The following is a 22196-nucleotide window of genomic DNA, read 5'->3' on the forward strand; positions in this document are numbered from 1 at the left end:
TTAATTTCAATGTGAAGAAGCAGAAAGCAAGCTGCAGTGTAATAGGACTTACTGTGGGTTCTTGGGGTTTTTGGAGTGATCGGGGGCGGACTGAGTGGTGTTGACTGCTGGAGTGAGGAACCTTGAAGCAACGTGAGTCTGCCATCTCCTAACTGGAGACTCTTTGGTCTCTGCACTTTTCCTGTTGCATTCTGAGGGAAAACAGAGTCGTCAAAACCTTTTGAAGTTGGTCAGGAGGCTGCGTGTGTAGGCTTAACCTGACCTGTCAGGAGCGCATCAGCATGGTCCCAAAATGCCACGTGAAGGAAGAAAGGAGGGAGCAAGCACACAAGTGACTACACAACGTCAAAAGGAGAATGCTGTAATATTATGGTGCTAGCACTGCTGGTCACATTTTCAATGGGGATCTTACTGATTGCTTACAGCCATCTCATTGTATCCATTAAGGAAGAAAGATTTTTCATAGCAGGAAAGGAGTTGAGGGAGGAAACTATTGCATTTTTCTTTGCCATTCTACAGACAACTTTGCAAGGGGCAACTACTGAGAAAAGGCAAAGAAAAATGGTTCAGGTAACAGTTATCAGGATCAGAGGAGACTGAGTTATTCAGCCCAAGAGCCTGCATTTTGCAGAACCAATCTCTCTCTTACTCCAGCTAAGGAAGGGTGGGTCTTGCTGTAAGAGTCCCAGTGGTTTGGAACTTGGGAGAACCAGATCCAATTTTCAACCATGCCACAAACTTCCAGTGTGGCCTTGGTGAAGTCACTTGGCCTCTCTGGCTCAGATTTTTGAGGGAGTCTAAGGGAAGTTAGACCCCCAGACTGGGAGCTGGCTGCCTAATTCCTTTAGGCGTCTTCGAAAATCTCAGCCTTCTGGCTTCAGCTGCCCCTCTGTGAAATGGGGATAATGATACTGGGATGACTCAAAAAGGGAATATTCAATAATGGTTGTAAGGTGCTCAAACACTGCACAGACTGAGGCTGGAGGAGTCTCTAGATGAAAATATTAACATCTTATTTAACCTGTGCATGACTTCCTTTGGTGCTGGTACCTTGGACAGCTCTATTCAGAGACTCTTCCCCTGCCCAGATCCTTGCCCGCTCCCGAATTGTTGCTGTAATTTGACACAGGTGTTGAAAACCCAGTGTGCTTTGGTCAGTTTCTAGATGACACTTCATTATGGGCCAGGAGATGATGTCTGGTCTCACGCATATTATAAAACACAGCGTGTTCTTTGTGCAGGTTTACTGCATGAGCCTCCTTCTCTTAGCTTTGAGCCTAGGTGTTTTTCACTGGCTAGAAAAGACAGGACTTAGGTGTACTGAATCGAAGAGATACATGTTGAGGCTGCTGCAAACAGGTGAAACCTCTGGGTCTTTAGCTCTCAGCCAGTGCTGCCCTGTGTCACTACAATCTCCCTAAATCCTGGACTGGATTGGCCAGCCATGGAATAGACTCCTGACTTTCCTACAGACGCATCTCCACAACACCTGGGTATTTTGCAAGGTATTAACATAAATACAACCCAAAAGCCTCATGTGTTTCACTGTGCCATTCATATGCGGAACGTACCCTCTGCAGTACAGATTCTATGCAGAATTCTTCATTTCCGTGCTTAAGGCTGCTTCTACACTCTCCCTCTTCTATCGGAGATGGCATTGTAATGAGGTGCTAACGTGCATATGTAGGACCTCATTAGTATGACGACAGTTGTGCAAATTTTGAAGTACAAACTGGAATTGCAGATTGACAGCGAAGATGAGGGCAGCTTCAAAATAAGCGCCCCACTTTGACGTTCCCTTACTCTGATCTAGTCTTCTGGGAGTAAGGGAATGTCGAAGTGGGACGCTTATTTGAAAGCTGCCCCCATCTTCACTGTCAATCTGCAATTCAAAGCCTGCTCTCTGAAATTCACATGGTCACCATTATGCTAATAAGATGCTGAATTTGCATGTCAGCACCTCATTAGCCTGCTTTGAATTGCCTCATTACCATACCACCTCTGACAGGGGAGTGAGAGTATAGAAGCAGCCTTAGTTTCCTATTGTGTGGAGGGGAATTAATCAACAGTGAAGTCTCCTGCTAGACTTTTCCCCACAACATTTTCTATACTCAAGTGTTTTGCTGAATCGAGGTCTAAAGCGAAGAGCAGCTGATGGCTCAACTTGTGGGTTAAGACAGCCCTAAATTCTATCCAGTCAGGTCCTGCCACAGCGTTCCCAAATAAAAGGCAGGTAATTACTCAGCTGACCAGGGTTTTCGGTATTCAAACTCCTCCCAGTGTTGAGTGAAGATAAGTGAGACTGAAACCCACACTGTGCACATTACGATTATCACTATCATTTTTACCATTTGGGAAGTCAGTTCAGCTTCTGACTCCTTCTCCACAATAACTTGAGACTTGCTAATATTCCAGTCCTTCCTCTTGAATTTGTTATTCCGGTTATCAGAGTCTTCTTTGACAGGCAGCTCTTCGGCCTTGGAAGCTGTCGATGTCCTTCTCTCCAAGAGAGGCTCAAGAATGGATCTGCAGCCCATGTTGCATGACAGAGACAAAGAAAGAAGTGTTAGCCCTCTGGTGAGGAGGCCCTCATTTTGAAGTATGCACCAGAGCAATTATAAAAAGTGAGTTAGCAGCAAGAGACTCTCAAAGGGACTTCAGTTAGTCAGGCACTCCTAAAATTGCAATCCAAGGCCATCATATTGTGCATTGAAGGAAGTGCTGTCCAATGAATGGGGTGCTGATCCGAGAGGTTTGGTCACTGAGCTGCTCTGTGACCATGAGCAAGTCATCTAGGCCCTGTGGTAACTATGGTAATGTCAGGAAAGGACCACAGCTCCTTTCTGTACCATTTCCTGTCTGGAAAAGCAGCAACCTTGCTAGCACCATCTGACCAGCCCGCTCTTGGCAGGCTGCAATTTGGAATCACAGAACTACATGAACTCATAGGATATTTATCCCTCTGTCTTCCAGGGCTCAATGATTCACTTAGGAGACCACAAACGCAGTGGTTCACTGTGTACATTATCCACATCTTTTGGCAGCATAGTGCATCGGGTACAAGACTGGAACTCCAGAGACATGAGTTCAGTTCCCAGGTCTTCTGCTGGCCTCCTGGGTGACCTTGGATAAATCATTCCCTCCCTCCCTCCCTCCCTCCCGCCTCAGTTTCCTCCATCTGTAAAATGAGGACAGTGATGTTGATCACCATTCTAAATCTCTTTGAGATCTACTGATGAAAAAATGCTGCATAAGAACCGAGCACTGTTTAAATTGATCAAATCTCCTTTTAAAAGCAACAGGAATTTACAAAGACAGATCCCTTGCGTAGACAAGATTAAAATAACTCAAGGGCAAAAGTGATCCCCACACCTCATAAATGTCCGAAGTTTTTTAAAGGGACAGTCACTGACCCATCAGATCCTGGCCTGGAGGAGGTGCTGTCAGATGAGGTGGACGACGTAGATACCACAGATGAAGTCACAGAGGTGACAGACAAACGTCTCAGCGTGGAAGACATGATGTAGGGTAATACCACGGAGCCTGACCTGCTCTGCTTCCTCTCCGTCAGGGAGGGAGGCTGCAGATGATATTAAACGAGATCTGTGAGGAACTGGGAAATGCTATTCACAAGGGTGCTTCAAGATGCTGCCCTAAACAAACAAGCCACCTTTACCAGAGTTATCACACCATAGAGCTTCTCTACTTTCTTCCTCAACTCTTTGAAGCAGGTTGTCAGTCTGTCATGCAGCGGCTTGAGCTGTTCAGTTAGTTTTTCACCATGAATCCTAATCCCTTCAGCCAGCAAAGGCATCTAGAAGAAGGAGTGACATACTATGAAAAGGAAAAAAATGAAAACAAAAGTAAAGAAAAGAATCAACTCTCATACTCCAGGGTGCAAGCTTAGTGCTGGAGGAGTCAGGAAGGAGTTTCACTTCCACACCCTCCGTGGTCACACTACAGTGTGTATGGATAGCACAGGGTATGTAAAGTATGAGCAGAGTACTAAAACTTCAAAGCAACAGAACTTTAAAGTAACTTTAACCTGGCTCCATCGCATGCGAACAGGGTGATACCCTATGCTGCAGCAGAATTTTCATTACACCTTACTTATTGATCTTTCATTGTTACACATTGTGCAGGTCAGTTTGCATCACTCTTCAACAGTCAGAATTATAAAAAAGTGGGGTAGAGAAGAGAAACATTTAATCATAAAAAGGAGAAAGGCATTAAGCAACTCTTTTGTGTCATCAGAAAAATCTCCCTTAAGAGATAGCATATTCCAGAATAATAGTTCAAAGTTTTATAGTACTGTGCAGATGAAAAAGAAATTTAAGAGTCTTTCCGAGGTAGAATGCTTGATAATTTTTCATCTAGTTTTACATTTCTGCTCTGATCTGTTTCAATTTATTTTTATACATACATACATACATACATATATTTTCTGTGTTCTGTTAACTGGACCGTATATGCAATTTGGTTCTAACCAAGACTAGACTTCCATCCGGGTCATCAGGAGGTTAGTCTGTACCACAGTGCAACTGCAGTGTTTTGGACCATTAGATAATATCTTAGCATTTTTTAAAATAAGAGACTATTGTACAAGCACTGTGCAACTCCGTTCTTACACGACATCTCTTCTTTGTGCTGTTCAATATTTTTATTTTGGAACAAACATCCCTCTCACGTACATAAGATACGGTACCTGTAAAGCAATTAATTGCTTAAGTAGTTCAATTTCATCTTGGTCTTCAGGACGTTCTTGGATATACTTCTCTGTGAAAAAGGCCTGCAAGGGAAGAGGACACCAGAAGGCACAAAAACATTATATTTTTAATAGAGCTGGCTTTTATCCAGCTATAATGAAAACACCAAAGCAAGCAACAAAGATCAGTTTCAGAACAATACATTTAAGACAAGACCCTTGCCATTATTGAAATATTTTCTTTCAAGAAGAATCTCTTAATTAGTGTGGTCTGATGTTACAGCTGCTATAATGTTCTTCTTTTTCAAATAAAGAGCTAGGATTGTTTCTATTAAAAATAGTAAGAAAAAAATTCTCTCACATGTTTTGCTATTTTCCTTCACTGAAATCTGATAAAGTTTAAAACCACCTGGTTGAATTTTTTGCAATTTTCAAAATCTCAGTGGGAAAAACAAAAAAGTGAATCCTTAACCAAAGGAAAAACACTTGCTGAGAGAATCCCAGTTCTGAAGACTCCAAGTCCAACACGTGGAACTAATTCCTACGCACAGCAGTTATATGGAGTTTCATTAGAGAAGCATCAAAAGCAACTCCGCAATTAAGATAATATGGAGCCTGTCACTACAATCTCGGTTCAGTAAAGAGGGCTGCCCCATCCATATGTAGAATACAAAATACACAGCTGTGTAGGACACCTGAACATTTGGAATATCACTGGGTCTTAATGTCCATCCACCCACCTGTTCCTACCCCTGTTCTGTGGCTCAGCTTCCTCCAGAGAGAAGTGGAAAAAGCCTGCCAGACCTATAAGTAGAACACTGAACCTGTGACAAAACCACTCAAAAGGTAACCAAGCCATTTAACAGGCATTTGCCAACCCCCAGTATAGACAGTCAGTTTCTGAATTTACTGCGTTAGTTGACAGGAGCTTAGTTTAAAATGTAGTTTTAAAATATATTTCATTAGCGTGTTGCTGAAGATTATAAAATAACATCTCTAAAAAACTGCCCCCACCTCCAAGATGCCATCAGACACAGGGACACGAGTTTAATAGTGCTGCAGGGCCCCATAAATACTAAGGATGGTTCTGTCAGTAAAACACCTGTAACTCAAGATTTAACTATATGTTGAAGCCAATGGGATTTAAGAACATGCCTAATATTAAGCAAGTTCTTAAGTCATTTCCTGATTTGAAGCCTTAAAACAGAACTAAAATCTCACCAATTTACATTTTTGTGGCTGAATGTAGTTCACGGGATAATTTTAAAGAATATTTTCTAGGTAAAATACTTGTTAGCTTTCCATTCACTTTTAAAATAGGCCTCTGTTAACAGGACAGTAAAGTGCAGGTGTTTGTGAGTTGAAGGAATATAATTCTACAAAGCCTAAACTCCCACTGAGGTCAACAGCTGGGTAACTTACATAAGAACATAAGAATGGCCATACTGGGTCAGACCAAAGGTCCATCAAGCCCAGCATCCCATCTGCCGACGGTGGCCAATGCCAGGCGCCCCAGAGAAGGAGAACAGAAGACAAGTGATTTATCTCCTGCCATCCATCTCCTGCCCTTGTTATGAAGGCTAGGGCACCATACTTTATCCCTGGCTAATAGCCATTTATGGACCTGACCTGCAAAAATTTATCAAGCTCTTTTTTAAACCCTAATAGAGTCCTGGCCTTCACAGCCGCCTCGGGCAAGGAGTTCCACAGGTTGACTGTGCGCTGTGTGAAGAAAAATTTCCTTTTATTAGTTTTGAACCCACTACCCATCAATTTCATTTGGTGTCCCCTAGTTCTTGTATTATGGGAAAAGGTAAATAATTTTTCTATATTCACTTTCTCCACACCATTCATGATTTTATATACCTCTATCATATCGCCCCTCAATCGCCTCTTTTCCAAACTGAAAAGTCCCAGTCTCTCTAGCCTCTCCCCATATGGGACCCTTTCCAAGCCCCTAATCATCTTAGTCGCCCTTTTCTGAACCTTTTCTAATGCCAATATATCTTTTTTGAGGTGAGGAGACCACATCTGCACGCAGTACTCGAGATGTGGGCGTACCATAGTTTTATATAGGGGAAGTATGATATCTTTTGTCTTATTATCGATCCCTTTTTTAATAATTCCTAACATCCTATTTGCCTTACTAACTGCCGCTGCACACTGCGTGGATGTCTTCAGAGAACTATCCACTATAACTCCAAGATCCCTTTCCTGATCTGTCGTAGCTAAATTTGACCCCATCATGTAGTACGTGTAATTTGGGTTATTTTTTCCAACATGCATTACCTTACACTTACCCACATTAAATTTCATTTGCCATTTTGCTGCCCAATCACTCAGTTTGCTGAGATCTTTTTGTAGTTCTTCACAATCCCTTTTGGTTTTGACTGTCCTGAACAACTTGGTGTCATCTGCAAACTTTGCCACCTCACTGCTTACCTCATTTTCCAGATCATTGATGAACAAGTTGAACAGGATCGGTCCCAGGACTGAGCCCTGGGGAACACCACTAGTTACCCCCCTCCATTGTGAAAATTTACCATTTATTCCCACCCTTTGTTTTCTGTCTTTTAACCAATTCCCGATCCATGAAAGGACCTTTCCTCCTATCCCATGACCACCTAATTTACATAAAAGCCTTTGGTGTGGGACCGTGTCAAAGGCTTTCTGGAAATCTAGGTATATTATGTCCACTGGGTGCCCCTTGTCCGCATGTTTATTAACCCCTTCAAAGAATTCTAATAGATTAGACAGACACGACTTCCCTCTGCAGAAACCATGCTGACTTTTGCCCAACAATTCGTGCTCTTCTATGTGCCTTGCAATTTTACTCTTTACTAGTGTTTCTACTAATTTGCCTGGTACTGATGTTAAACTTATCGGTCTATAATTGCCAGGATCTCCTCTAGAGCCTTTTTTAAATATTGGTGTTATATTGGCCGTCTTCCAGTCATTTGGTACCAAAGTGGATTTAAAGGATAGGTTACAAACCACTGTTAATAACTCCGCAATTTCACATTTGAGTTCTTTCAGAACCCTTGGGTGAATGCCATCTGGTCCTGGGGACTTGTTACTATTCAGCTTATCAATTAATTCCAAAACCTCCTCTAATGTCACTTCAATCTGAGTGAGTTCCTCAGATTTGTCGCCTAAAAAGGCTGGCTCAGATTTAGGAACCTCTGTAACATCTTCAGCCGTGAAGACTGAAGCAAAGAAATCATTTAATCGCTCCGCAATGGCACTGTCTTCCTTGATCGCTCCTTTTATATCTTTATCATCCAAGGGCCCCACTGCTTTTTTAGCAGGCTTCCTGCTTCTAATGTATTTAAAAAACATTTTACTATTGTTTTTTGAATTTTTGGCTAGCTGTTCCTCAAACTCTTTTTTGGCTTTTCTTACTACATTATGACAGTTAATTTGGGAGTGTTTATGTTCCTTTCTATTTTCCTCACTAGGATTTGACTTCCACTTTTTAAAAGCTGCCCTTTTCTCTCTCACTGCCTTTTTAACATGGCTGTTTAGCCATGGTGGTTCTTTGTTAGGTCTCTTACTGTGTTTTTTTATTTGGGGTATACATTTAAGTTGGGCCTCTAGTATGGTGTCTTTAAACAGTTTCCATGCAGCTTCCAGGGATTTTAGTTTAATTACTCTACCTTTTAGTTTCTGTTTAACTAGCTTCCTCATTTTAGTGTAATTCCCCTTTTTGAAATTAAATGCCAGAGTGTTTGACCGCTGCGGTGTTCTTCCCAACACAGGAATATTAAAAGTTATTATATTGTGGTCACTATTTCCAAGCGGTCCAGTAACAGTTACCTCTTGGACCAGATCCTGCGTTCCAGTCAAGACTAGATCGAGAATCGACTCTCCCCTTGTGGGTTCCTGTACTAGCTGCTCCAAGAAGCAGTCATTTAAGGCATCAAGAAATTTAATCTCTGAATCCCGTCCTGAGGTGACATGCACCCAATCAATATGGGGATAATTGAAATCTCCTATTATTACTGTGTTTTTTATTTTGATAGCCTCTCTAATCTCCCTCATCATTTCAGCATCACTATCACTGTCCTGGTTAGGTGGTCGGTAATATATTCCTAATGCCATATTCATATTAGAGGAATGAATTGTTATCCATAATGATTCTATGGAACATTTTGATTCCTTTAGGATTTTTACTTCATTTGATTCTATATTATCCTTCACATATAGTACCACTCCGCCACCCGCACGACCTGTTCTGTCTTTCCGATATAATTTATATCCCGGTATGATAGTGTCCCACTGATTGTCCTCATTCCACCATGTTTCTGAGATGCCTATTATGTCAACTTCCTCCTTTGATATGAGGTACTCCAGTTCACCCATCTTATTAGACAGACTCCTAGCATTAGTGTAAAAGCATGTTAGAAAACTACCACTATTTATATGTCCGCCTTTCACAGACGTGGTGGATTTTTTTATGCACGATTGTTTCACATCTGATCTTGCCCATATATTATTTCCCACGTTCCCTATCTGACTAACTTCTAGGGAATCCCTGTCTATGGAGCCTCGTGTAAGAGAAGTCTCCGTCCGATCCAGGTGCTCCCCCGCACCAATCGGCTTTCCCCCACCTCTTAGTTTAAAAACTGCTCTATGTCCTTTTTAATGTTTAATGCCAGCAGTCTGGATCCACCTTGATTTAGGTGGAGCCCATCCTTCCTGTATAGGCTCCCCCTACCCCAAAAGTGTCCCCAGTTCCTAATAAATCTAAACCCCTCTTCCCTACACCATCGTCTCATCCACGCATTGAGACTCTGAAGTTCTGCCTGTCTATCTGGCCCTGCGCGTGGAACTGGAAGCATTTCAGAGAATGCCACCAAAGATGTTCTGGATTTCAGTCTCCTTCCTAGTAACCTAAATTTGGCCTCCAGAACATCTCTTCTACCCTTCCCTATGTCATTGGTACCAACATGTACCACGACGACCGGCTCCTCCCCAGCACTGCCCATAAGTCTGTCTAGATGCCTCGAGAGATCCGCAACCTTCGCACCAGGCAGGCAAGTCACCATACGGTTCTCCCGGTCATCACAAACCCAACTATCTATATTTCTAATGATGGAATCCCCCACTACTAAAACCTGCTTCTTCCTAACAGCTGGCGCTCCCTCCCCCGGAGAAGTATCCTCGGCACGAGAGGATACAACATCACCCTCTGGAAGGAGGGTCCCAACTACGGGATGGTTTCCCTCTGCTCCCCTTGACTGCTCTCCTTCCCTGAGCCTTTCATCCTCCGTAACAGCCTCAGGACTGTCAGATTGGAGGTGGGACAGCCCTACTATGTCCCGGAAAGTCTCATCCACAAACACCTCTGCCTTCCTTAGCTCCTCCAGTTCAGCCACCCTGGCCTCCAAAGCACGCACTCGGTCTCTGAGGGCCAGGAGCTCCTTGCATCGAGCGCACACATACGCCACCCGCCCACAGGGTAGGTAGTCATACATACTGCACTCGACACAATAAACAGGATAGCCCCCACTCTGCTGCTGGGCTTCTGCCTCCATTTCCTACTCTAGTTATATACGAGGGTTAATTAAATGTTTCAGATAGAGGTTGTTATAAAGGATTTAGTTTAAGGGCAACAGAAGTAAGTCACTGGCTCCCTCCAAGCTCCCCTCTCCAAACTCCCTCCTGTTAGCACTTGAGTGAGAACTGCAGGGCTCAGCTCAAAGTACTTTTCTGGGAAGAGGTTAATTAGAAGAAGAGAGCCCACCCATGGTCCAAGGAAGACTTTTTGGCTTCCAGCTGCAATGAAACAATTAAAAGCTCAAGATTCAGGCAACCCACTAAAGCCAAACTCTCTCTCTCTTTCATCCTTAGTCAATGTAGGAAAATATGAACCAGTTTTGAGTATTTCCAGATGTGGTTACAAACACTTGGGAGTTTCCTAGTTTTAAATGCTTTCTTATGTTCATAATTCCAAACTTTATATCAACTTTAATTCATAAATTGAGTAAATACTAAACCTACTTCATCCTGGGCGGTGTGTGCAGTGCCTGTGGAAACAGGGAATTTGCAGCAGGGTTACATGGGATCCAAGTCCCTTCAACATTTGTGCTTCATCTCGTTTGACCACACCACATTTTTAAAATCAAACCTGTTTCTAGCACTGCACACTGATGCTATGAAAACAACCATTGCATTTTGTGCCCGAGATGAGCTATTCAGGACCCCGCAACATAGTGACAGGTGGGGGGAAATAAATGTTTTCAGCCCAACCTAATTAACCAGCAAGACATATGCCATATCAAAAAAGGCACAAACAGTGAAGGCACAGATTGTGTTTTCATTTTGATTTGACTGCTCTCTGCTGTCAACACTATGAAGACAAAATATACAGACAGCAATAGTTTAAAAAAAAAATCCTGTCCTCCTTATCGAAACTGAGACATAAGTCAGTTTACTTTTATCTAGCTTAGGCTATAAGTGCTACACTATCACAGCTGTGGCTCTACTGCTGTAGCTTAGATTTTTTTTTTGGTGCCGACTGAAGGGGTCTTTCGCTTGATGTAGTTGATGCACCTCTCCAGAAGGTGGAAGCTAAGTTGATGGAAGAATTCTTTGCGTCACCCTGGCTGTGTCTACACCAGGACTTAGGTTAACCTGATTATGGTATGAAGATTTTCACAGCCCTGGGGACTATAGCTAAGTTAATCTAATTTTTAAAGGTAGACCTACAACACACACACTTTTCCAGCCTCCCTCACTATACCAAGTATTTTTTATGGATTTATCCACACAACATCCCTGTAATGTTAGGGAACATAGTTGTTCCCATTATACAGACGGAGAACTGAGGCACAGAGCAACTATGTGATGTTTTGCAAATTTGTGGCAGACCACAGAACTGAAACCATTTCTCTCCATTCCCAGTCCTTCCTTTGCTTACTTTCATTCTTACAATTATTATTAGAAGTTAAACAGATTAGAACAAGTCAGCAAAAGAGAAGGGAAGTACTACACCATCGTCTTACTGATAGGCAATCGAGGCACTTAGAGATCGAGGGCCAAATCTTTAAAAGCTACTTAGGCATCCACTGATGGCTGCAAGGAACACAGGTTCTTTTGGAAATACTATTATGCACCAAAACACCTTTTAAAAATGGGCCTTTAGTAATTTTCCCAAGGCCAGGGCAATAGTTAGGAATTAAACCCAGACCTCCAGTTCAGTGTGTCAGCCACAAGATCATCTTTCCACTTCAAAGTCAACACCTTGGACAAGAGATGAGCTCTCCATGGAGCCAGCTGACCTTCTCATAGTTGGTGTATCCCCCCATGACTGCAGGGTCCACAATGCCATTCAGCAGCATGGAGAGCGGGTGCACAGGCAGGGTCCTGTCCCAGGCATGCTGTTGGACGCTGTTGCTGATTTTCTCATTGGTTAGCTCCATGGTTTCAATGGCATTCTTCAAGGGGCTGATCTCCTCCTGAACAGTAAGAAAGGAGACTGGGAAATCCCTTTGGAGAACCTCTGACTCTCCTGCCCAGGAATTTTAGCATATTCTAGCACAAAGCTGGGCCTCAAACCAAGAACAGTGGAGGACCAGGGCAGAAAAAAGGATTCTGAGCAGCTTCCCGCTTCAGTTCTGCTGCCAGGATGGGGGATCAGTACAAGCATCACTGCCCTTCCAGCCCTGCAGCCTGTGGAGAGCAGAGATTAGTCATTTAGAGGGTAACTTCCTCCTGAGCAGATGTGACCACCAGTCAGGGTGATGAGGTTCCCCACTTGGCCACTGCAATGCCATGGCTGGCATGGGAGATTAGGCAGCAGCTCTCCCCACCCTGTGGGATGGGTGACATGAGGGTGAAGGCAAGATCAGGACAGCCTGTGAGTTCTCAAGTCAGCCCAGAAAAGAGCAGAGCCCCCACAACAGCACACTGTCCCCTGCCCTCTGTGGCGCTCAACCTGCCTGAGAACCGAACATGTGATAACATGCGCTGAAGCCCAGTAGTGATGGAAACTCTGAAAAATGGCCCAGAACTGGATGCACATGGGATTTCTTCTTCTTCAGGGCTCCCCTTCACCATGTCTTTTAAGAAAGTCAGTTTCTCATGCTAACAAGCTACAGAAATCAGAGAGTGGATCACATTCAGCAAAGCGCGTATGCACACTCTTAACTTCAGGCGCTCACATAAATCCCCATGATTTCAATGGGACTTACATGCCTAAATAAGTGTTTTTGGTCAATGGACCTTTACTTAGCGCCATGCATCATGGATGAGAAATTGAGGGGCATTGCCATAGCATTGTACAATTAACCTGGGGCTTATCTGCTGCAGGCTGAGCTCCCCTGCTGTGCTGTTCATTACCAAAGGGAGGGGGTTGCCTTCCACTGAAGTATGAGATATTGGCACTGCTGGAGTCAGCGCATCAAGTGTGATGATACAAATATTGCCCAGATATTGAGATATAAAGACCTTTACTGGGACCCATCTCTTCAAAGGACTCACCACTGTCATCTGTTTGACTTCGAACCACTTGAGGATGCCTGGGAATGTGTAGGCAGTGGTATAGGTTGTTCTTTCAATCCACATTGTCTGGTCAGGGAATTAAAAAGTCAAAGTCATAACGAAAACATTGCAATTCAACTCCCACGTGTTCTAGGGCACAAGGCCAGCCTTTTGGCACCTTTAGCCCAGACTGCTGCAACTCGCAAGGCTGATTTAATGACTTCCATGTGGTCACGATAGGTCAACAACAGGGGTAGAGCCTAAGCCTTTCAGCAGCAAAGCACAGCTTCCTACCATTAAAACTGATGAAGTAAATTCATTAGCTGGTAGCAATACCAGGTTATCCTCCATGGGGACGAGCCCCTAGAGGGGAACACAACATATTTTGGCAGTTCATTACATTGAGCATAGCCACTACATAGCTGCAACAGCTCTTCTTGAAGAGTGAAGACAGATACAAACATGCTCCATGCAGGCGCCATAATCTCTACTGAAATTCCACCTCCATTGCTGGAATAAAAACAATATTCCATGGTTGTTACTAAGACCTTATGGGTTTGGGCTTGGCTCCCTCATACATAGTCAATCATATAGTTGCACTTTGCAGGGATGCTGCTGGAAAAGTCCATCTTGGATCACTGGGTAAGAGAATTCTAAGTGGTAGGAGCCCCGCTCCAGACCTCCTTAGCAGAGCAGATCAGTTCTGCATTCAGATCACAAGCTCAGCTCTTGTTTTATTCCACATTTAAATAATAAAGTCCTACTCCTACAGCCGGCAAGATAAGGAACACCCTCTAGATCTGGTGCTTATCTAGGTACTCAGGTAACAGGGCCCTTTGAAATGAGGAGAGAGGCAATGCACAAAGAGAACTTCCTCCACTGCTTAGTGAATGGAAGTGTTCTGAACAGAAAGTGAAGGACTCACTGCAAATTCATTCTCTGGATCTTTTTCTCCTTTTCTGAATGGCCGAGAATACGTGAACTGCTGCACCTCATTGGCTCTGTAGTAGCTGAGGGAGGACACAATGATCAGTGGGTTATCTCCAGCTCCTTTTGTTCTTTTCCAAAATTAGCAATGTTAAAACAGGACTGCGGCACCGCCATGGTCTAACACAAATTATTCTCCCTTCTGTACACAGCAAAAAGCCACATTCTCCCCACCTCTTAGCCCAGGGGAGATACAGACCAAGTGGTGAGTACACTCTACAATGCCACTGCTCAAATGGGAGATCAAGTAGCAGCTTTCCCCACAGGTGTATTCTGCTGCCAAGATGAGGGTGGAAGACCAAGATGTCCTGTGCCTACAAGGTTTGAAACATGGGCTCCCTCTAGCATGTTTCTAAATGCAAATCTCTGGCCTGTGTGGGCAGAAGCCCACCCACAACTCTATAATAATGGAGCTTTGGAATCCCTTTGTCCTGCAGGAGGAATGCCACTGAGAACCACTGAGAGCAAGACCTTTCCCTTACTACAACTCAGCAGTGTAACCCTGGGAAAGTCACTTAACTTTAGGATGTCTCAGTTTCCCCTTCCACACCCTTACTCTGTCTTGCTTATTTACACAGGAGCCATCGCTCACTGTGCAGCACAACAGGGACCTGATCCGAGCTGAATGCTCTGAGTGCTGTGGTAATACAATACAATACGATACATACAACAATAATACAGCTAGAACTTGACAGCTCCAGGCTGTACAAATCCATGTCTTGTTTAGAACCCGTAGGGAGTGAATTCATACAGGGGGCGGGCCATGCTGGCCGAGTTCAGGGAAATGCAAATGAACCCAATTAAAAACTCAACACTCCTCCCCAGATGCCTATGCTTTGAAACGGAAATATTCTGGCATCACAAGCACTGGCCAGTGGCAAATGTGATGTTTTTAAAGTTCCCGTGTGTACGTCCAAGAACAGCACAGCTCAGGCATTTCATGCCATTGAGAACGCTGCCCCACCCCCCCAACTCCAGCTTTCCGAAGAGAGGAAGAAAAGGAAAGAAACTTACTTTAAGATCTGCTCTGGAACAGGCTTGTCTTTATAGTTGGGTGGCAGGTTCATCACAGGCTTCACTATAAAACACTGCACATCTGTGTGGTTCCTGTTAAGGATAAGAATGCCAGGATCTCTGATGGGAGGGTAAAAGAAAGAAGAGAACTTCCTCCTCCTTTTCCTCAGTAACAGAGAGGTAGCCGTGTTAGTCTGTACTCCAACAAAACAAAGCAGCAGAAGTGTAGGGTGAAGGTTGGTGGGTCACATACTTCAAGACCTTTAAGTATATTGGACAATTAGGAGCCCACTTAAAAAGCTGTCATCCAGACAAGATTCTGACAGCGTTATCTAACCAGTTTAGGCTCTTTTTAAATCTGTGAAGAGGTGCTGCTAACCCCAGCTCGTGCACTGATGAGCTATGACAAAGATTAAAAAAATAAATTAATAATATGTGGTCAATAAGAAGGCAAGATGTTATCTCACTCTAGAGACAGAGTGGAGGAAAGGGTGCAAGAACCCCACTGTAGGTAGCTGGGGGCATAATCTGGCCCCCACAGAAGTGTCATTCTAACTTTGAACAGACTGTGCTTAACTCAGTAGCATGAGGTTTTCTCTTCCTATTTATTTTTTTAGCATTGTAATTACTGTATGTCCTGATCATCCACAGAGATGTGTGATCCTTCTTGGAATTTTGCAAAATTCTTGCTCTCTAAGCCACACCGTGGCCATGAGTTTTGCAGCCAAATTACATGTTGTGTGATAAATTACCTGCAGGACAGATTCTGCTAGCTCAGGCAGAGCAAGCAGGGCTTGACTGTGTCAGCCCAAACCACAGCTAAAAGATACACTGTTTAGGAGAAGACTTGATCTCTTCTCCTGGAGGGGCAGTGCTGGTCATCTTCTCCGCATTTGGAAACTGGGTCAGCAATTTCAGATTGAAGTCTTCCCTCCGTTCGTACTCCTTGCCACGGTAGATAAAGATTTTATTCTGTGGGCAGCGCAAGAATGTGAGAATTAGATACAACTGATCCATCTCTCTCTCTCTCTCTCTCTCAGTAGGCTAGCTCAGCATTTCTTAACCTTTTACAATAACATACCTCATTTCAAAAACATTATAAGCATCCCCAGGCTTCTCTTGTGTACCCCTAAGGGTGCGCATACCACCAGCTAAGAAACGTGGCCCTAAGGTCATCTGAGGTCTTGCAACAAGTGCCACTCAACCCATCCAGTTTACTGTACCTTTTCAAGAGTCAGATTTGTAACTTGCATACCACCAAGTTACACCTCACTTAAAAATACTTAGTTACAAAAAAAATGCAAAAATATCACAGAAGACAGTCACTGAAAACTAGCTGACTTTTAACCATTGAATCAAATAAATGAATTGGAATACAAATATTGTACTTACATTTCAGCACAAGGCACATGAAGCAGTAGAAACAAGTCACTGTCTGAATGGACTTTACAAGTGCTTTTTATGTAGCTTGTTGTAAAACTAGATGAGTTGAAGTACCCCCCGAAAGACCTTGGTGTACCCGCAAGGGTACATGTAACCCCTGGCTGAGAAACACTGAATCCAGTAGTCATCAAATCTGACCATCTCATCTGAGCATATGCATAATACAGTCCACAGAACCTTACCCATTAATCCCTCACCAACACACAGGGTCTAATGGACAAGGCACTTCCCAAAAGCTCAAGTAACCATGTTTCAGTTTCTGGCTCAGCTACAGCCTTCCTACGTAACCTGTCAACTCCTACCCTGTGCCCCTGTTTTCCATTAGCCAAAGGAGGATAATACTTCATAGCGTAGCTGACAGGATAAACTCCATTAATGTTTCTGAGACTCTCCTACTGCAACAAGAGTGTCATGTAAGGACCTAAATATCTACACAGTGGGAACCAACAACAGCAGAGATGAAAGTGAAACTGGGCTGTGTCTTGAAATCCACAACCAATTCAGATGTGCAAACCTCTAATCACTCTGACAGTTTGCTGCCATCTATGTTGCTGGCAGTTCACTTCTTCACAAAAGGGTCACGGAGTTTGCTCAAAGGCTCTGGTGATTTCACTCATCAAATATTTGCACACAATATTAATGCACGTGAGTGTCCTTGTGGTGGAGGACCAAATAGAAAGTGTGAAAAACTGGGATGGGGATTGGAGATAACGAACACCTACACAAGACAAAGCCCTGAATGGCAGGACCGTCCCTATAACTTGGGGTCGTCTGGCCACCCTATCCAGTGAGTAAAAGAGCAGAGTGAGAAAGAAAGCACCACACTTCTGCTGCGACGTCAGCACAAATATTCAAACAGCCAGATAGGTCACCCGTTTGTGCTGGGCAGATGGACTGCACTGGGGTGGTTTTGTTCATTGGTGTTTGTCAAATGTGCTTGACGGAGATATTTAACGGGCAGAGGGAGCCACTGTGATTCTAGTGTGACCTGCTGCAGAGGATAGGTCAGTGTGTGTCAACCAGTAGCTCATGGACCCTGGAGAGGAAGTCACGAGGCAGTAACAAATTCATTCCAGTGAAGGAAAATGTCATTCTGCCATGCTGCTCATCCTTCCCCTTCAAAGGCAGATTTTCTCCACCAACCTCTCAAAACACGCACAACTAAACGATACAGGCATCGCCACTGACACAACTGTTACCTTTACAGTACAGGGAAAGGGCTTGTGAATGGGCTTGACTTTGCAAAAGTTCAGGAACAGTGGTTTATAAGCTACAGGGCAACAAAAATGATCAAGGGTCTGGAGCACAAGACCTATGAGGAGAGGCTGAGGGATTTGGGCTTGTTTAGTTTACAGAAGAGAAGACACAGAGGTGATTTAATAGCAGCCTTCAACTTCCTGAAGGGGAGCTCTAAAGCAGAGGGTGAGAAACTGTTCTCTGTGGTGTCAGGTGGCAGAACAAGGAGTAATGGTCTGAAGGTGAAGAGGGACAGGTGTAGGTTAGGTGTTAGGAAAAACTACTTCACCAGGCGGGTGGTGAAGCATTGGACTGCGTTGCCTAGAGAGGTGGTGGAGTCTCCATCCCTTGAGGTTTTTAAGTCCCAGCTTGACAAGGTCCTGGCTGGGATGACTTAGTGAGGGTTGATCCCGCTTGAAGCAGGGGGCTGGTCTAGATGACCTCCTGAGGTCCCTTCCAGCCCTGTGATTCTGTGTGATACAGAATTTCAGACTGACACATCTAGAGACTGAGACTTTCTGACATCAGCAAGACAAGCACCCTCAGTGGAGCTTGTCAGGCACCAGCCAGAGGGACCCCGCTAATGGTAAGAAAGCCTGTGCAGCTCCATGATCCATTCCTTCTTTGGACTCTCGCAGCGACTTCTGACCACGTTGCCAGCTGTAGCATTGGTTTTGCAATGTGGATATTTAACCACTAACTACTGGACTGACACCAACTCCTTACACACATGCCACCAAACTGTGATGACCTCTGGTCAATCAGCTGGACTCAAAGAGATGGTTAGAAATGAAAGCTGTCCATTGCTAATGCTCCGTGCCATCCAGCCATACCTCAGGGAGACTGGTTTTCCCTGAGGGCAAACAGCTGCAAAGGCATTCCCATGCAAAATGTCAATGTTTGTGTCTACTACCATCCTTCCCTTTTCCAACCACATGGGCTGGTACATTTCCCATTGTAACCGACATGCCTTCTGGGCAGGGTTGGGGGGAGAGGGAAGGTCCTATCCCTATCCAGCGGCCCTGAGACCACCCAGGAAAGAATAACGAGTCTCCTCTTCAGCCTGGCCTTTAGCTGATGCAGTAGAGCTGTGGTGTCCAACACACTAGCCACATGGGGCCATTTGGCCAGGTGAATGTGGCTACTTGCTTGAACAATAAATATATTTTCCGAATAACGTGGCTAGTTTACTATTTCAGAACTGGTTGAACATGATAGCAATAGAGGCTCATGTCCTAAGCTCCAGAGGTCCCAGGTTTGACTCTACCTGTCAGTGTTACAAACGGGGGGGGGCTCATCTGGGATTTCAAATGCGAGGTCTCTGAAACTCATGACATACTTCTTCAGCTGGAAAAATCTGTAACCCACACACCTTCTGGGTGGGGTGTCCTGTCCCTAGCTACTGGCACTGAGACCACTTACAGAAAGAACGAGTCTGCTCTGCAGCCTTCACTGAGTGCCAGCTTTTAGCTCATGCACTAAGCTCCAGAGGCCCCAGGTTCGAGACCACGTGTCAGCGTTACACCAGCACATGGCACCCTGCACAGCAGGCTGCCTTTGCAAATGGTGCCCAGTGTGACTCCAGCACTAATGCAGCCTTGAACAGGAAGCATCTTAGCATTCCAGTGCATCTGGCTGGCACACAGTCTTGCTACGTTTCTAATGTAAGGAACTAGACTGATTCAGTCTGGAGGCACATGGGGTCTATTATCAGCAAGAAAAAACCTACACATACAATGAGGATCACTTGGCTAAGCTGATAAGAGACTGTGGAGAGCACATACACGTGAGAAAGATTCCCTTTGAGTAAGATCATATGACTCACCAAGCAGACCAGGACAACAAACTGACCTGAAATCTCATTTATACTAGAATAAAGCAGTGAGAGTGTAATGGCGAATTCAAGCCCTTTCCATTTTTATGTCAATTAAGCAATTAAGATGCCCAATTGCCAGCCAGATTCATAGGAACTTGGCATCAAAATCCTTTAGAAAGCACTGAAAAATCTCACCTCTAAAGTTTCCCATGGAACCTATCACTGTCTTAGTGCATGAAGGATTCTTACCCGGAGGAATGAGGGGAAACCCATCCCGTAATACCCAACAGCAAAATACTCTGGCTGAGGTCTCATTGCCTTCATAATATTCTCATAAAATGTGGCTCGTTTTTTCTGGAAAAAAAAAAAGAGCAAAAGAAAACCCCTGATTTATTTCAGAGTTCAAAGAGATGTTGTCAAGCTTATTCAGAAGGCTGTTTTCTCACCCTAAGCTGTTAGTAACACATCTTTGAACTATCATGTATATTATTATATCCAAAAGAATTGCAAAAATATCAATTTAACATTCCTTCCCCTGTGTTAGCTCTCTTTTGTACTTCACTGACCTAGGGACTGGTTTCGGTCATGGTCAATGCCACTTGCTGGTTCTTAAACACGAGAACAAGGCTGCAATTTTTGCTGTCTTCACAGATATTATAAAATAAAGCAAATAAAATGGTGTGAAACATCGAGGCACAAACAGAACTGGGGCAGGCCAGATGATCCGCATCCAAAGGGACACAAACAGCACCTTGTTCTATCTTTGCAGGTTAAATAAGAGTAAGTTTTTTTGAGACAGGAAGGGACCCATCTTTTTGCTCTGTGTGAACACAGTAGGGTCCTATCCATGAGTGCAACTCACCAGATGTCATAATAATAATAATTTGCTGAGATACACAAAAACTGTTTTAAAGTTATGAACAAAATTTATTATACCTGTATGGAAATGTTAATTTATTAGTGCAAAACACCTGTATAATTCAAATGATGGCATAGTCTGTTCATGTATGTGAGTGCCATAAGAAGGTTTTTTAAAAAAGAAAAGCAGATATGAAAGTATTCCCCTTTAATGCTAAGCTTTGAAAAAAAAATAAAAAAATAAAAAACTGTATTTTGTCCTGAACTACTCAGAAACATCCATTTAAACATGTAGCAGCCCAACCTGAGACAGAAGAAGGGAGCTTACCAAAAGATCACTAAGCCCCTCGTAATCAAAGACTTTGTTCTCATACATGTCGGCCAACTCTTTGCTTAGCTGGATTGCTTTCTCCCACATCTCCAGGAAAGAAAAACAAACAATAAAAAAAGAGCATTTATTACCATAGGTAAATAAGAAATTTGGCTGACTTCAGGAAGTGCTTTATTAGAACATTTTACATTCCAGAGAGCTTCATGCTCGTATGAACTATATTCTTCATGATCATGATAATTGTGTAAACACGTAGTAAATCTCAGTGTGATTCACAAAGAAGAGTCAGTAGCACTAGCCCTGGTGGGAAAACTGAGGCAAAGAAAGAGGATATGACCTGCCCAAGGTCAGACAGTCAGAGAAGCCGTTTTTCTGACTCCTGTCCAGTGGCCCACTAGCACATGCTGTCTCAAGCCTGAGCCTTCTGGCTGCTTACCAATTAGGCAAATAGGCATTCTCACCATCTTATCCACATCTGCTCTGATGGAATTAGCTCTGATGTAACACTCCCCTTGCTGAGCTCCTACCCTTTGTTTCTTTCTCTTTCTCTTCTTGCCTCTGAGGAAGTGAGCTGCGGATCACAAAGCTGATCCCACAACAAAACTGCTAGTTTTTAAGTGAAAGAGAGAAAGCCGTGCTAGTCTATATACTATCAGAACACAAAAGCAGTCCAGTAGCACTTTGAAGATTAACAAAATGATTTATTAGGTGATGAGCTTTTGTGGGACAGACCCACTTCTTCAGCCCATAGCCAGACCAGAACAGACTCAATATTCAAGGCACAGAGAACCAAAAATAGTAATCAAGGTTGACAAATCAGAAAAATATTATCAAGGTGAGCAAATCAGAGAGAAGACTAGTTTTTAAGGTGCCTCTGGACTCGTTGATTTCTTGTAACAATTACTGGCAGAATGTTTTTTCTAAAGAAGCTTTACGTCTTATAATAGATTTTTAGGGTCTAATCGTCTGCTCAGCGCACACTCTGAAATGCGGCTACCCACAGTAAAACGACTCTTCCAAGGTGGTTATGCTCACAAGGGGAAGGAATGGCGGAGGCATCTGTGAAGTAGTACAATTGACCATTTGTCTTCTACCATTCAAAAATCTGACACGTACTTTTGTTAAGGCAAAAAGAAATTCAATAGCAATTGCTGTCTATATTCTGCCAGCTCTGGGGGGTGGGGGAAACAGAAGACATGAGGATGTTCAGCAGCATGCGCCTTTGACTTGCAAGGAGCGCTGGATTTTCAAAGGAGTCTAAGGGACTTAGGCAACCAATTTCCAATGATATTCTGCTGAATCCATCAAAAAAACACTAGCTT

The 22196-nt window shown here is 43.7% G+C and overlaps 1 protein-coding gene across 2 annotated transcripts in view; it reads right to left on the reverse strand.

Moving 5' to 3' along the window:
• Window positions 1–22196, reverse strand: part of DOCK5 (dedicator of cytokinesis 5) — a 131866-nt gene that overhangs the window by 6882 nt on the left and 102788 nt on the right. The window contains exons 39-50 of one of the 2 annotated variants that reach the window (XM_074981598.1): window positions 20872–20961; window positions 19935–20039; window positions 16021–16162; window positions 15191–15272; window positions 14115–14199; window positions 13190–13276; window positions 11989–12165; window positions 4706–4789; window positions 3677–3814; window positions 3414–3580; window positions 2349–2526; window positions 53–191 (exon numbers count right to left, since the gene is read on the reverse strand). In XM_074981598.1, coding sequence (XP_074837699.1) covers window positions 53–191; window positions 2349–2526; window positions 3414–3580; window positions 3677–3814; window positions 4706–4789; window positions 11989–12165; window positions 13190–13276; window positions 14115–14199; window positions 15191–15272; window positions 16021–16162; window positions 19935–20039; window positions 20872–20961 — 1474 coding nt within the window. Of the gene's footprint in view, window positions 1–52; window positions 192–2348; window positions 2527–3413; window positions 3581–3676; window positions 3815–4705; window positions 4790–11988; window positions 12166–13189; window positions 13277–14114; window positions 14200–15190; window positions 15273–16020; window positions 16163–19934; window positions 20040–20871; window positions 20962–21575; window positions 21934–22196 lie in introns of those variants that run through there. The other variant, XM_074981599.1, reaches the window with a different exon arrangement.

This window comes from Carettochelys insculpta, chromosome 31, assembly GCF_033958435.1.
Source record: "Carettochelys insculpta isolate YL-2023 chromosome 31, ASM3395843v1, whole genome shotgun sequence".
Classification (NCBI taxonomy): domain Eukaryota; kingdom Metazoa; phylum Chordata; order Testudines; family Carettochelyidae; genus Carettochelys; species Carettochelys insculpta.